The sequence below is a fragment of the Mercurialis annua genome, linkage group LG1-X (assembly GCF_937616625.2).
Source record: "Mercurialis annua linkage group LG1-X, ddMerAnnu1.2, whole genome shotgun sequence".
Classification (NCBI taxonomy): Eukaryota; Viridiplantae; Streptophyta; class Magnoliopsida; order Malpighiales; family Euphorbiaceae; genus Mercurialis; species Mercurialis annua.
The window spans coordinates 70737715-70753597 of NC_065570.1; the positions used below are offsets into that span (position 1 = coordinate 70737715).

Consider the following 15883-nt stretch of genomic DNA (forward strand, 5'->3'; position numbering starts at 1 on the left):
AAGGCTAGAAAAGAATTATACACAGCTCCACTAAACATTAAAACATTATTTATATATATATCTATATCTCTCCATAAATCTTGAAATATATGATTAGTTTCATAATAATAATTATTTTATTGTTATGCAATATCATGTATAAATAATTGTATTCAGTTCAAGAAAAATGTATAAATAATTGTATATAATACAACATTCTAATTTAATCAGTAACAATTTCAATTTATTTTACATTATTATATGGTGTAAGTTATAAAAAGATAATCAATCATGTCTTTAGACTTTAATCATATCTAAAACTTATAAAAAAACCATATTTAACTTCTTTTTTGTACATACTTAAGAAATCAGTGATCAAGTTATAGTTACAGTCAAGAAGAAGGTCGGGCGGCTGTGGGGTGTGTAGTCATCAGATGGCGGGAAGGTGTTGCAAGCTCGACAGCTTGGTCTTGTGGGAGTCTCTGATCCAGGACTGCTGAGCTTATAGGGATTCGGGAAGTGTTGAGTTGGCAAAAAGGGTGGGATAATTTAATCGTTGAGTCGGACGCAAAGGGAACTTTTTAGGACATTCGGAATCCGGACCCGAGCATGGATGATGTGTTAGTGGATGATTGTGTTTATTTAGTGAAACAGTTCCCTAATTTATCTTTTATTTTTATAAGGCGGTTTGCAAATCAAGCGGCACATTTGTTAGCACGTAACGCTCGTTACTTGTCAGACTATCGGGATTGGCTTTCAAACTTTTCCGAATATCTTACGTCTATGACTGTTTCACAATTTTTTTTAATGAAGTGATTATGATTCTAAAAAAAAAGTTATAGTTATATATATATATAACATTTTTTACACAATTATCATTCAAAAATAACAATTCTTAACTTATGATAATGTTATTAATATTTATATAATGCTATAAATAAATTTTTATATTTTTTTATAAAATATAACAATATTTAACTATTTAAATTATTTCTAGAGAGCATGAGTCTAAACGTTAGTTTTATAAGAATTGACAAGATTTCTACTTTTCTATTACACTAGTTTGTTGTGCACATGCGTTGCACGTGGTTTATACTTTATTTATTTATCATGATTTATGTATAAGATTGTTGAATGTAATTTGACAAATATATATGTAACATGATTTATATTTAAGACTGTTATATGTAGTTTTTTTTTATATTTGTCAAAATTACATTTTATATTAGTTAAATATAGAATTAAAAAAATTAAAGTTTAATAAAAATAAGCTAGTATCTATGACCATACAAAGAAGACAAAGTATAAAATTTCATACGATTTCTTTAGATTTATTTCTTACAATTTCTAAGAATTAAATTATATATATCCATGAACCTATTTGTTAAACATGGTTAATTAATATAATGATTGATATTGTGATCCGTTAATATATTATTTTTAATAATAAATATAGAAAAAATAAATTTTGTAAGCTAAATCATATACATAAATTTTTATAATTTATTAATAATTAATTAATCATTTATTATTTATATTTGAGATTGTGAGCATGAGCATGAGCGTGAGCGTGACTTTTAAATTTTATATTTATCGTAATTTACATTTGAGATTGTTGCTCGTGGTTTCCTTTTTTATATTTGAGATTATTGCTCGTGGTTTTTTTTTATATTTATCGCGATTTATATTTAATATTATCTAAATATAATTTACATTTGAGATTATTGCTCGTAGTTTTTTTTATATTTATCGTGATTTATATTTAATATTATCTAAACATAAAATTTAAATTTAAATTTAAACCAATAATATAAATAACCTAATGCATATAGAAAGACTCCATATTGAGAGATTTATATGTAATTAGATTATTATTTTTTTCTTTCTAAATGTTTGATTAGAATTAGGAAAGTTTTTTTTTAAAGTTAGAGAATTTTTATGTTTATATAAGTGTTTGTGGTTGATTGGGATTATAAAAGATTTTTAACAATTAAAGTTTATAAATTGAGAGCGTGTTTTTATCTGTAATTGAAAGTGTTCCTCTGCGAATAACATATATAAATAAATTCCGGGTTAGCCATATACTTTACATGTTTCTAGCAATTCACATGGCATCATTAAATGATACAAGTCTTGGATAAGAATTTACAACGCATTAGAACACCCTTGTTGACGATCCTTTACTTCGACAGCATTTAGGGTCCCTCAAACAATGTGATATCTCACACCGGGTAAATCTTGCTTATCTATAATTTGGTTACCATAACTCTTCAGTATGCCTACTTAGAAACTCACATTACTAAGTAAATGAAAATTAACCCTTGCCGTTGTTCCAAATCTTTACTCTCAAACCACAAAAGATACCTAACTCTGCAATCTACATTAGCCTTCTTCACTGCAAATCTACACTCTCTGCAATCTGACCCAAATAGGCCATAAATAAAAGTCAGTCTACATATGAAAAAACAAAAACAAAAAAGCCATAATTTTGAGATAATTTGCTGGTGACACAAATGGGTAATGATCATTAATCTTCTGTTCCTGAAAAGAGAAGTACAAAAGCTACACAACAGCAACAACAAAATTGATCCTTTTCGCTTTCACTATCAAGTATGAATAACAGTTCATTTTACAACATCAATGAGATGACAACATTAGCTTCTACTACATCTTTCAACAATCTGTAATACATTTACTGAACACAATAGTATTGAGCCTAACTGTAAAATAATTGTTCTCGATGAACACATCTAATGCTTTCCCGATACTTCAAACTACAAAAATATACAAGCCTTCAGAATCCTGCATTGTGACTCAGAGTTATCTATCCAAAGGTCAGCAGAACCTAACAGTTTACAGCCTAATAGAAGATTAGTCCTCCACAAAAAAGGCAAAAACAAAATTCTCGGTTCCGGTTACTTGTACAACATCAAAGTCATTCGACAAAAACCATTAAATTTTTAGTCGTGTCTATTCAACCCAGATAAGGCAATTCACTTGTCATAGATTCAGAGCTGCTGTTACAAGCATGTCTATTCGACCCTTATCTGCTTCTGGTTCCAATTTCTCATCTAAATTCATTCTATTTTCTCTCTTCTCATATGCTCTCTTTGCCCTGCGTATTTCTTTGATTTTCAAATCACATTGTCCGCAGAACCATTTCCCTGTAGGTACAGAAGATTGTGGCGGGCTCATGCAATACATGTGATATGCATGATCACAACCGTCACACAAAACAATCTGATCATCGTCTTTATCAACAAGACAACCTCTACATAGACAAGAAGGGCAATACCAGAAAGGACCATATGATTTTAACAGGTTCATAGTCAGACATCTCACATGGTAATACTTGTAAGGACATTCCAAGTGCTCACATATCTTTATCTTTTCGCCTTTATCTAACTCACTTCCGCACATTTTGCAAAAACTGACATTTTTACACCCTGCTGAGGACTGATGAATGTCATCCTCTGTATGATTTGAAGTCTCTGCAGACTCGCTGGAGAGATTCTCAATCGTTGGAGATCTATTATCATCACCAGCTTGCGTATATAGAACTTTGCGGCCGTTCAACCTCTCACATACGGCACAGTTCTCATGAGGAGATCCCATCCCTCTTGCAGAGCAGACTGCACAGTACCAACTTCTGGGGGGAATCTCTTTAACAATGGGTTCAATACAAGATATGTGGTATGTTTCCTCACATGAATCGCATACTAAACGATCCCTCCCATCTGCCTTATGCCCACAACTCCTGCAAGTACAGACACTGTATGCACTGCAAGCTTCTATTTGCTCCGGTTTATCGTGAAAATATGTTTCTCGAGAACAAAACTGCTTTAAAGCCAAGAAATTAAAAATTATAGTAAAACAGACTATACATCCAGTACAAAAACTAATGACTAAAAGAGAGAAGGTAAAATGAGACAATTTTTACAACAGAAGAAGATCTGCAAGTTCTGCATCTTACCTGTTCATCATAGGAAGACGATGACACATCTGAGAGACTTTTTGCAAGCGATACTAGCTCACTACCAATTCCTTGAAGTTTTTTCCAAACCTGAAGAAGATGTTAAATTTGAGATCATAGCCGCAATATTTTTCTTTTTCTTTTATTTCATGTAACAAGTACTCGCTATCAGCAAAGAATGATGCCAAATATGTTTGAGCTTAATATTACTACTAATATGCCTCGTTATAAGGAGTGAGCATTTGGTCAGTTCAGTCATAACTGAACCGAACTCAACCCAAACTGAATTTACTGAATTATATTATATCTTCAACTGAACTGGCCCAAATTTATATATCTAACGATCCTAACCAAACCAAACTGATCGAATAACCAAAATATAAAAAAAGTAACCAACCAAATTACTTGGTTTATTCGGTCAATTTAATTAAAATCAATAAAATTATAAACAACATGAGCTAAATAAATTAACAAAATAAAAAAATTGCTTAATTTGGTTAACTGAAATTTAGAAACCTAAAACCAATGTCAAACCAAAGTTTATCACTAGCCAAACAGAAATCAACCAAAATCCAAAGTTTAATAGATCATTTAACCAAAACGAACAGAGTTTTGTTGGTTCAGTCGATAATTTCTGTTGAATTGAAATTTTACTCACCCCTACCTGTTACTTATATGAGTTTCTTGTAACAAAACATACAACAATAATTTATAAGATTGAACAAAGTAAGATATTTAGAGATGGCACTAAACTATGAAATGTAACCGACCAATTGAATTTTTTTTAAAACAAGCACTGTAATCGGTTTTCAAGTTCATTTATTCTTGAATACCGAATGATAGCCAATCAGACTAGTCTATATATGTGTCAACAAATGAAGTAGAAGGAGTGACAGGATATAGAAAACAGCTAACAGATAAGGGCCTCTAAATTGATTCACCTATAATAGTGGCACCCAGTGATAAACTGAGTCATTAAAAAAATTATCCAGATATAAAATAATCATCCTGCAGGCACATCAAAAACATCGATCTTTATTCAGTTGCAGATATGTATCAAAGTTTGAGAACATGTTGGTGAATCAGTGCATCTTCATGACCACAAAGAAATTCAAGTTACTCGTATACTGGACCACAGGTTTTATTCAGAATTCGGATATAAAGGAAACAAAAGCTTACGAGTTAAAGTGTTAAACAATAAAAGAAAACAGTTTTCATTCTAGAGAAGGATCCATGCAAAAATTACCCGTTGAATATCCTCATGAAAATGAACAGGCGATTGCTCATACACACCATCTTTCATCCTTATCCTTATGTGACTTAAGCTTAAAAGGTTGTCAGGCTTCATTTCTTGGAAATTATCAGACAGTAGCTTACACAGTAAGATGAACTTTTCAGAATGTATGATATTAAGGAAAGTATCCTGGCACATCTTAGTGACAGGACGGTAAGAGTCAGCCAATGACTCATTTACTATCACATCCATATTCCCTCTAGCTGCAAAGTGAGATCCATTAGGCCTACACCCTGATTGTGAGGCCCACTTATTCCTATCTTTGTCACCATCATCAGATTCCTGTAGAAAACAAATATTCAAAACATTAATACAAGGAAACAAAATATCAATGGTACGACACAGCTAATATTGCCATCAGAAAAGTCATTTAGCAGCACAAACCTTTACTGTCATTATAACTGCATCTTGAATGCGACCCTGTATACCACCCTCATCATTATTTAATGACTGACAAATGTGCTTGAGGACAAAACTTCTGCACTCTTTGTGTGAAACATCATTTGGACCATCCACAGGAGCATCACTCTCAAGAACATGATCCAGTAGTTCCTTTGGGGTCAAAAAACACATATGGCTAGGTTAAACAGCAAAAGGAAAAAATTTAGAGAGAGAGAGAGACTAAAGCTAGAGAAAGCACAACATAGGATAGGAAAAGAAAAACAGTTCAAAATAAACGAGAATTGTCTTCAAACCACAAAGACATATGTATTACTTTACCTGTCACCTTATGCAGATGACACTTATCTTTTCATAATTACAAGTCAAAAATTTACTTCATTTCAAATCTTAAAGTTGATATATGAAGGATGACCAAATTTCATAGACCTCCAGTAAGAAAATCCAAATAGACACCTTTGTTAATACTGATAAAAGTTCAAGTGGTTGCCCAAGCTACAATCAGGTGGCAAACAAGTATATATAGTATACTTTCTCATATCAAATAGTCATCCAGAACTCAAAAATAATTACTACTTAAACTTCAAAGGTTTTTTATTTTTCTAATCTGACTAATAACATCCTTGTCACCAATACTATGTCCTAATGATTTTTAATCAAAAAGAATGATAATAGTTGAAAGGTGCCAATTGGTCTACCCAGCTTCTAATGTATGAAATCAATTGTATATTTTTTCTTTCATTCCATATAAACAAGCACCCAAGGAATGAGAATAGAAGTTTAATTATGATTCTTGGTCTTCCATTCCTACCGACCAGGCTGCACTTTTAAGCTTTTAAACTCATAGAAAAGCACATCATGTCAAAAATTTCAAATGAAAGTACCTCCGTTCAAACTTAATTTGCAACTGCTGTATATATATTATGTAATTTGTGGGTAAACGACTAAATTTCCAAGTGAAACAATATGCAAGACATTCTTCTGTTAGATCCTTCTTTGTCCAAGTTCCCAATTTTTTTATCACTCAAGTGTGCTAAAACTTCAAAGGTATCAAATTCATAGGTAAAAGTCCACCCTGAATTACTGCTTAAATCAAGACAACGCGAGTTGTAATGCAGAAGAGTAAAGCCCATGATCTAATAATATATATGCTCAATATTATGGAGTATGGACAAGCAACATGAAAATAGTGTAGGGTGCATTAACATTCAAAGAGAAACCTACCTCATTTTCTATTTTACGAGCAGCTACTGGAGAACCTCTCTCATCCTCTTGACCTTTTCTCCCTAAACTCGACCTGGTATGCTTACGCCTCTTGTAAATACGTAAGCCCTCACTGGGCCCTGAGCCCCCATCATCAGAAAAACCATTATTAGACGCTTCACTTTTCAGACACTGAACTTTCTCACCAGCACTGCCACCATTGCTCATTCCCTCCTCCCCACCCATCTCTTTACTGCAATAAGAAAATGCCAAAAAGCCACTAATCTTGAGCTATTCGGCACCAATTCAGGGTTTCACTGTGACTACATATTCAAAGAATAAGATTAAAGCAAACTGTCAGATACCCGGGACAAAAACATCAATTAAAACAACATGAATTAGCAACAATTTTCTACTGCAAAGTTCAACAGCCAGATTGTTCATTTACATAACGAAAAAAAACATGATAAAGTAAAAGAAATGCATCTATCACAGCTGGTTCCATAATTATTTACAAAGTAAAATGAATTCATATTCTTAAACTAGTGTGCATTTGCATACTGTAGCCAATAAGATTACAAATCTGTAGAATGAAAGCTTTGCCTTTTTCGAATCTTTTTTAATTTTCTTGTTTCACATTTGCTCACTTACCACCAAGCAAAACAAGACAGAAAAAGAAATAGATAAACATAGATAGACATTGAGGTTTTGAAGACAAATTAGGGTTTCACTGCAAGGAAATGCATTTAAAAAGTTAAACTGATTCTCAAAAACCCAGAACTAAAAATGAACAAAAACATAATAATTAGCAAAATTTTCAATGCGTATTCCATAAAAGTTCACATAAAACCCCAAATTTCTCCATTTTAGCAGCCAAGAAAACACAGCACGTAAAAGCAAGAAAGGAACTCAGCATTTGTTTAATCTGTTTCCAAGTTAAGTCAAAAATTTCTTGCTTGGAACTTCCAACTAATGTGGAAATAAAAAAACAAAACAAATCTTATAAATTGACAAGTTAAAATCAAAATTAATATCTACTACATTTTATCAGTTACCAAACAGAACAAAACAGCAAAAGAAACTGAACATTAAACGTTAAAACAGTTAAGAGAAAAGAAACATACCCAAGTAATCTTTGAGATGTAAAATTTTAGAAAAGGAAATCTAAATTGAAACCCTAAAAGAGAATCTGAGTATTTTTTTGGTTTACTTTTGTTTTGTGTAAGAGAAGAGAGAGCGGGACTTGGCTCGCAAGTTGCAAGTCTTATCTGTTTTTATTTTTCAAAAAGTTTATATAATTTTGGAATTAATTATTTTAAAATTATGTTTTTATTGAGAGAAAAATGAACCGTAAAAATCAGTTTGCAATTTGGTTGTTAAAATGTTTTTTTTGAGAAAAAAAAAATTACTTTCAATTTAAATTTTTGGATTCTTTTTTTCAAAGTTCATAGACAGGTAACCAATTGTTACAATTATTATATACAAATAATAATTATCTCCGTGCATCGCTTAACAACCCGCGTCGACTTGACGGGATGATACTGCCTTCGACTTGCGTAGTTTTCTCTCTTATTTCTGTAGTCTCCTGTCCTCATTCTTGTAGTGTATAATCTCCATCTTTTTAATCTTCCATAATCTTTATTTTTTTTGTTCAAAATGGAAGTCCAACCCAAAACCTCTAGGCCTTGGACTTCACTCCTTAATGAATACTAGTATTTAATAAAATTAAATGAAAAATATTTATTAAAAATATTTCAAATTATTATATTATTGTACCGAATAGATTTTAAAATATTAGGCGGTGAAAATGGCAATTAATTGCCGCGTTGATGCAAACATCACAAGTTTCCTCCAAATCTGAGGCGAACCTCAGAATAAGAACCTCTGAGATGGGTTTGTCTCGAAAGAGGAAGACGCCGTCTTCCTCTTTTGAAACGGCATCAACTTTTCCGGGCGGTGGCTGTTATCAGCCGGTCAAAGGAAAAAAATTAAAAAAGTACAATAAATATTTTATATTTTAACTTTTTATATTTTTTGTTAATTCAAAAAATTAAAAAAAATTAAGGACCATTTTAAATTTTTTAATCAATAAATACTAAGAGTTTGCGAGTCTTTTTTTGAAACAAAATGCCAACATAAGAAATGGGTTTGTTCGAATTTGCTAATTTTGACGTTTTTGATATTTCATGCCAACATTAGAAGCTTGTTCAAATTAATTGAAAACTGATAAATTATGAGTATTTTTATCATAAATATAAATATATGTATATTGAATTTATTTATTAAATTTTGAAATGAATTTTTATTAATCTATTTATTTTAGTTACTTATCAAAATTACAAAAACGGGTTGAAATTGAGATAAAAAAAAAAAATAAGTTAAGGTATAGAATTTTTTTTCTTCATTCACTACGGCCAAAAGATTGTCACAAAGTTAAAACTCTACTGAGACACTCCCCACAAATCAGAGAGCCATGAGAGGCCAACACAGGTGCGAGCAATCGAGCCGCCACCATGGGGCGGAAACCGACACCGATACAGATTCGGAAACGGAAACAATGCGGTGCATCTCGTGCAAAGAAGAGTACAGCTCAATAGACGCCGGCACGTGCAAAGAATGCTACGAGGAAGCCAGCGAAACCGAGGAAGAGCTCAAACGAGAAATCGAAGATCTCAAAGCTAAGGTTGCCTTCTTACGATTTTGGTCTCCGCTTGATCACCACCACAGTAATAGGTCTACTGGGCCTTCCCTCACCGACGTCGTTTTGATCGCTTCTTCTGATGACGCCCCTGTTCCTGTCCCCGCTCATAAAGCTGTTTTGGTTAAGTACCCTTTTTTTTGTCCGTGGTTAATTTAACTGGGTTGTGCTTAGTTTGTTGAGAAGTGTTTGATTTAGCTTCTTTTTTGTTTTAAACTGCTAATTGACATGTTTTTTTTTTACCAAAGATGGTAATCGACTGCTAGAGTCTCACGTTTTAGTAGTTGGATATTTAATCGACTGCTAATTGACATGTCAAAACAATGAAGACATACATGAACATCATTACATGACATTCTGCCTTGCTTGGATATGTTTTGTTTTGTACATTCGATATCTTGGGAGAGTTTGCTCATACTTTTACATTTATATGGTCAGGTGAGCCGTTCCCCAGTATTTCGAGCAATGCTTGAGAACGAGATGGAAGAAAGCCGGAGTGGCACCATCAAGATTAGTGATGTGTCATATGATGCCCTGCGCATATTCGTCAACTATTTATACACTGCTGAAGCATGCCTTGATGAACAAATGGCATGTGATCTTTTAGTTTTGGCCGAAAAGTATGAGGTGAAGTATCTCAAGGCGTATTGTGAGAAGTTTCTGGTGTCGAAATTGAACTGGGACAATTCGGTTCCAAGCTATGCCTTTGCATATCAGCACAATGCTAAGCATATGGCTGAAGCAGCGCTGTCATTGATCACAGACAACATGGACAAACTTACTAAAAGGGAGGAATACAAGGATCTTGTGGAAAAGGATCCGCGGCTTGTTGTGGAGATTTATGAAGCTTATCTCTCTAAACAGGTTAACACAGCAGCACCAAGGATTCTTTGATGAGGCTATTTTCAAGTATGCTTCTTTTGGTTTATATATTTTTCATTCCTGTCGTAACAACGCTTGATGTAGAGAAGTAGTTTAAACTTGGCGATTCTTGCAGAGGATTTGCTGGGAAGTTTTTGTAGTGTTTTGCAGAGGATTCTTAAATGTATAGGATTGTCCTGTGTGAATTTAATGAACTTTTTTGGTGTTAGTTTGCTCATGTTGCTCTTCTCTTTCGTCTTTCCTTTTGATATCCTGCTCATTTTTACTTTTTAATCTTAGAACGAAGAAAAAGAGAACATTAATCACGGAAGCACTAAAAGTTGCAACCGGATGGTTGTAATGTTAAACCAGTAAGCTACATTGCACTAAAATGCAAACTCCAAAACGGGAAATGACAAAAGGAATTTCTTACAAGAATAGGTTACAGATACAAAGTTTTTTTGTTTGAGAAATGTTGAAAAGTATGATTCGGCAAGATTCCATACAACTTATCCAGAAGTATGAGACTTTCATTCTTTTAAAAGTCTAATACCCTCAATCCTAACATTCAAACGTTAAATAATACTATGCTCTTCACTCTGTTTTCTGAAGTATCGGTGACTAATATACAAAAATGATTACATGAGTAAATAATTTCTGCTCACGGCATACGTTTTTCGCAGATGAGAATCCTCCAACTGGCATGAGGACCTTCCGATGTGTCATGAACAGCCGACACCCAACCCATCGCGTTTGCTATCTCTTCAAGTTCACCCATAACAGATACAATGTCCCGTATATACACAGTCCCTCCTGGTCTCAGTATCCTATCCATCTCCAGCATTATAGTAGACATATTGCATTTTTGCCTAACACAAAAAACAAAATATTCACATTCTTCAATTTCTCTCTACCACTGAAACATAAATATATAAGTATAACAGTATGAAAGATGAAAGTGTTGCTTGTAGTACCTTTTCTGCTCCACAGAGAACAACCTTGCTGCATGTAGTAAATCATACGTTCTGGGGTACGTATCGAATGGCTCGCACCTGCAATTCACAGATTCGAGTAACTGTAAGCCCCTGATTATTGCTCACAACTTGGTATTAGTATAAATTACTATACAGAATAATTATGTGCTGCAAGGAAACTTCTCGAGTTTACGTTTCTGCATTTCGTTTCTGTTTTTGAAGATGCTTATGGAACTCCAAAAACCTATCTTTTTAACCTATTCTTATAAACAAATAGCATTTTATTGTTTTCCATTTTGGGTTTTGCTTTCATGCTACATACGAATAATTGAACTTTGAAATCAGGTAGCAAAATGTGCATATTTTCCATACCAGTCATGCATTACTCCTATAAGGCCACGGTCGTATATGACAGGCAAAGTGTTGAACTCATTAACAGGAACTACATTCATAACCCAACAATCAACCTCAAGGTCATGCATTGCTGCTGCAAATCTGTCATTGTGAAGAATGAGGAATAAAGTACACGAAATTGTGATTACGAATCACTCAGCCTAGTTAAAAATCCTCATTAAAATCAGAATAGATAAAATAAATAAATAAATAATAGTAAGAAAATAGTACCCTCCCAATCCAGCTCTCATATCCAACACATTTCTGAAATTCTTCTCTTTCCAATGGAAAGCTCTGACGTAACTTTCTATTATATCATTCCAATATTTTGACTCTGCTCTGAATATTTCCTTTCTAGATATTGATGCATCCATTCTAATGCTCTGCAGTCTATCTGGCGGATGATGGAGGCGCGCCGGCCATGTCGTAACATTGCCTCCATAACCATCTTTAGGCAGTTTTGTTATGCATCCCTTCATTCTCACATACCTGCAAAAAGCACAACAGCTTATGTTGCTCAAATCTGTATTTTCTAGCTCATAAGCCTATGAAGGATCGATGAGAGCATACCAAACATTGTCCGGATCGTCGTTGGCTTCGCATAACGGAGGTGTTGATCTAGCTTCACGATTAAGGTAGCAGCTGTTGTTTAAAGGCTTCTGCCATATGGCAATATATCCTTCTTTTTTCACAAATTTCCAACACATGCTGCTGGTAAGTTTCTGCATTTCTGTTTCAGTGTGCAAATAATTAAACAGATTAGAGACAGTAAGAAACAGCTATTTCTTAAATTTCTTTTAGCAAACAAGTATCTAATTTTTATTATTTACGGAAACGGCCCAAAAATGTTTGCATGAGTTTAAAAAACGGAAACATTTCTAAAACGGGAAAACGTAGCTTCCTCAAAGTTTCTGCGAATCCTAGTCTTAAACTGAATGTAATTGCGGCTACCTCTCCATTGTTCTTGGCGATTGTCTTCATGTTTATAAACAGGTTGTGCTGCCCAGACAAAATATCCTCCTGCTCTTAGCATTCTGTTTGCTTCAAGAAGCAAAATTCCATCTTCCTTGTATCCAATTCAAGAAATCACCATTAAATACAAAGAGCTTTTAATTTTTATTTTGGTTTTGAACATAAAGAATATTAAGAAAAATTAGTTACCATTACTAGTCCAATCAACTCTACATCTTGAACAATGTATCAAGTCAAAAGCTTGGCTCGGATACATCAACCGACGAGAAGCAAAAACTGCTATCATCGCAGGAACTCCACGCTCCAATGCAAATTGAATTTGATTCTCATGAACATCTTTTGGTGCTATCGATAGAGTAGTCACGTTTCTCTGCAACAAAAACGCTCCAAAACTCGCTACACCACAACCGATGTCTAAAGCAACACGAATATTTTCGCCAAATGCAATATCGGAAACCATCTACATATTCACATCAAAACCAATCAAAGCGATCAATATTTTAAATCAGATCATAAACAGAACTAGTGAGTGAGAATCGCAGTAAAGTAACCAACCTGTGAAATTTGGTCCAAGTACTGATCAGCCCCACGTATAAATTGAGTTCCACCACCTGGAAAAATGAACTTATCCTCTTTCAGTGTAATCCAATTCTGACCACTCTTGTCCTCCACCAAACGTGTGTGAGGCACATTACTGAACCACACCTGTGTTTTAACATAAATCCACCAATATCAGCTCAAGAAACCCTTTTCCCAAAATAAGGACTTATAGATGGGGTGAATTCGAATCAAATCGAGTCGAAAAACTGCTAAACCGGAGCTCGACTCAATTCTAAAATCTAAAGTTCGGAATTCGATTCGAACCCGATATAGCTTTATTTCAGGAGCTCAATCTCGAATTCAATCAAATAATTGAAATTCGAACCCAGTTATCTATATAAATATTTCTAATTCAAAATAACGGTATTATAAATAAATAAATTATAAAGGATAAAGATATTAATTAATTTAAACTTGATTAGGCTCGCAAGCTCGTCGAGACGGATATTTTAATACTCGAACTCGATTAGGTTATTAACTCGAATTCAAATAGCTCGACCTTAGAAATTTCTAAAATATAAATTATAAAAATAGAATCCGAATTTGGGAACAGAAGTAAAATATGGAAACGTAGTACTGGACAAGAAATGACCTCATCTCTACTATTGGGCCAAGGAATAGGTCTCTGGTAGCCTGTGGGGATAGGAATCAAGCAATCCAATCCATTGCCATCTTCAGGACAGTGCCTTTCAAATATTTGTGAACTATTATTATTACTCAGATTCAACTTTGTAATCTCTTCCACATTATCCAAACAAGGTATATACTCACTCTTACTCTCTTCACAAACCTTAAACTTCTCATACGTAACAGTACTAACACTAACATTTTCACTCTCTTCTTTCTTGTTTTCCTCATCTCCACCGTACAAATTCTTGAACTCTTCCATTAGGCTTTCATTTATCTCTCCAATCTCAAAGTCAACAGTCATTGCACCATTCTCATCCAATATCCCCATCCTTTGAGACACCTTCACCCACGGTGGCGGCTGACGCGGCTTTGGGGATGTGGTGGTTGGCGGTGAAATGGGCGATGAAGCGGCGACGGTGGCGCTGGAGGAAATGGCGGAAACGAGAGAAGGAATGGAGGGGAGGTGGTAAAAGAGAGCGATTATGGAGAAGGAGAGAAGCGAAATGGATGTTATTTTGATAACGTATGGTCCTTTGAGGATGTCCACGGTGGTGGTGAAGGCGGGGATGGTGGGTTTCATGGCGGAGGGTGGTGGTGCTGATCCTTTCTTGGGAGAGGAGATTTAGTAGTAAGTGAGGGATAGTTGAAAAACGAAAGAAACGTGGATATCAGGGAAGGTAGAAGTGGGCCCCTTGCTACTCAGATCTCTATGAGGATTTTAAGGTTATGAGTGGGTCCCACTTTTGAAGATGTGTGGTAAAGTACAGAAGTGGCTCTGAAATTAAGGTCTGCGAGTTTTTTTTGAAGTTTCTGAGTTTGTTTTAACAAATGGTAAGATATAAGAATGAGACAGAGGAAGAAAACAAAAGACAACTATAATATAATACCATAACAGCACCAAAATTCCACTCTTAATCTTAACATACATCAAATAATTGGAAACTTATCATTTATTTATATAATCTGGAATTTTTTAATATTTATTTTTTGTTGCTTAGAAATATCAAACTTTTCACCCGGACCAATATCTATTAGTAAGATTTAATAATCTCATAAAATATCACAAAACTAAATAAGCAATAGTATTTTTTTTGTGAACTTAGTTGAAGTGAATTCTTTTGTTATAGTAATAATAAATAAAACTCCAACCTTTTCTTAAAAAATAAATTTGCCACAACAATACTGTATAAAATAAAAGTGCAAGCTTCAAACGAAAAGTAGAATAACGGAGTACAAATCTTAATCTTAAACAATTGTTATTGTTCATTAAGATACATACACATATGTGTAGGCTCTCTCCATCATAATAGAATTATACATTTTGCTTTATCACACAGTTTAAAAAATTATAATTTATTATAAATTTTATAATTTTTATTTATTTTTTTATCATACTTTTATTTAATGTAGGGTACTCTTTCAATTTACTTATATATAGTGAATTTTAAATAGGAGTAGTATAAAAAGGTTAAGTTTAAAAAATGTTATTTTTTAAAAGAAGACAAGAGTTTTGGGACAATTTTTCTTTTTTCAAATGGACAATCTTATTGGGACTGAGGGAGTATTTGTTTACACCATTCTGATGTTAAGATGGTTCGGACCAGCAGGAAGAGTTATGATGTAAGACGGACTGACAAGGATATATGAGGTCCGTAAGCCTTTTTTATTTCATTTTTATATTTTTATATTTACTAAAATAGGAAATTGAACCTCACTAAAATATGATTTTTATTAGAATTAGTTCTCTATAAATAGTTAGGATTTTTATTATTTGTGTATACACGAGTTATCAGCAAAACCAAAAGATCAGACTTTTTATCTTAATCTCTTATATTGAATTTAATTTAAGAGTAAAATTGACATTTATTTTGCTTGAATTTCACAAATCCTAGATTAATACTTATAGA

At 33.5% G+C, this 15883-nt stretch overlaps 3 protein-coding genes across 5 annotated transcripts; 1 reads left to right on the forward strand and 2 right to left on the reverse strand.

Annotated features, from left to right (window-relative positions):
• Positions 1-2553: 2553 nt before the first annotated feature.
• LOC126664775 (PHD finger protein EHD3) lies at positions 2554-8117 on the reverse strand. 2 transcript variants are annotated; one of them, XM_050357321.2, is made up of 6 exons: positions 7973-8117; positions 6870-7171; positions 5631-5798; positions 5199-5528; positions 3953-4042; positions 2554-3819 (listed from the first exon to the last, which is right to left on the reverse strand). In XM_050357321.2, exons 2-6 carry the CDS (start codon positions 7092-7094, stop codon positions 2980-2982), a joined length of 1653 nt encoding a protein of 550 aa, XP_050213278.1. In that variant the 5' UTR covers positions 7095-7171; positions 7973-8117; the 3' UTR covers positions 2554-2979. The 2 variants fall into 2 exon arrangements, with proteins under 2 accessions (XP_050213278.1, XP_050213279.1); XM_050357322.2 differs by having other exon boundaries at positions 2554-3816; positions 7973-8116.
• A 1132-nt stretch (positions 8118-9249) lies between these two features.
• Positions 9250-12603, forward strand: LOC126664681 (BTB/POZ domain-containing protein At4g08455). 2 transcript variants are annotated; one of them, XR_007637458.1, is made up of 4 exons: positions 9250-9669; positions 9985-10455; positions 11091-11484; positions 12164-12603. XR_007637458.1 is itself a non-coding variant. In XM_050357188.1 (2 exons), the coding sequence occupies exons 1-2, from the start codon at positions 9322-9324 to the stop codon at positions 10438-10440; spliced, it is 804 nt and encodes a 267-aa protein (XP_050213145.1). In that variant the 5' UTR covers positions 9250-9321; the 3' UTR covers positions 10441-10636. The 2 variants fall into 2 exon arrangements, 1 of the variants encoding a protein (XP_050213145.1); XM_050357188.1 differs by lacking the exons at positions 11091-11484; positions 12164-12603 and having other exon boundaries at positions 9985-10636.
• On the reverse strand, positions 10821-14706 carry LOC126664680 (probable methyltransferase PMT10). Its single transcript, XM_050357187.2, has 9 exons — positions 13939-14706; positions 13302-13451; positions 12936-13206; positions 12726-12836; positions 12345-12504; positions 12006-12263; positions 11754-11876; positions 11382-11459; positions 10821-11276 (listed from the first exon to the last, which is right to left on the reverse strand). Exons 1-9 carry the CDS (start codon positions 14554-14556, stop codon positions 11069-11071), a joined length of 1977 nt encoding a protein of 658 aa, XP_050213144.1. The 5' UTR covers positions 14557-14706; the 3' UTR covers positions 10821-11068.
• Between the last annotated feature and the right edge of the window lie 1177 nt (positions 14707-15883).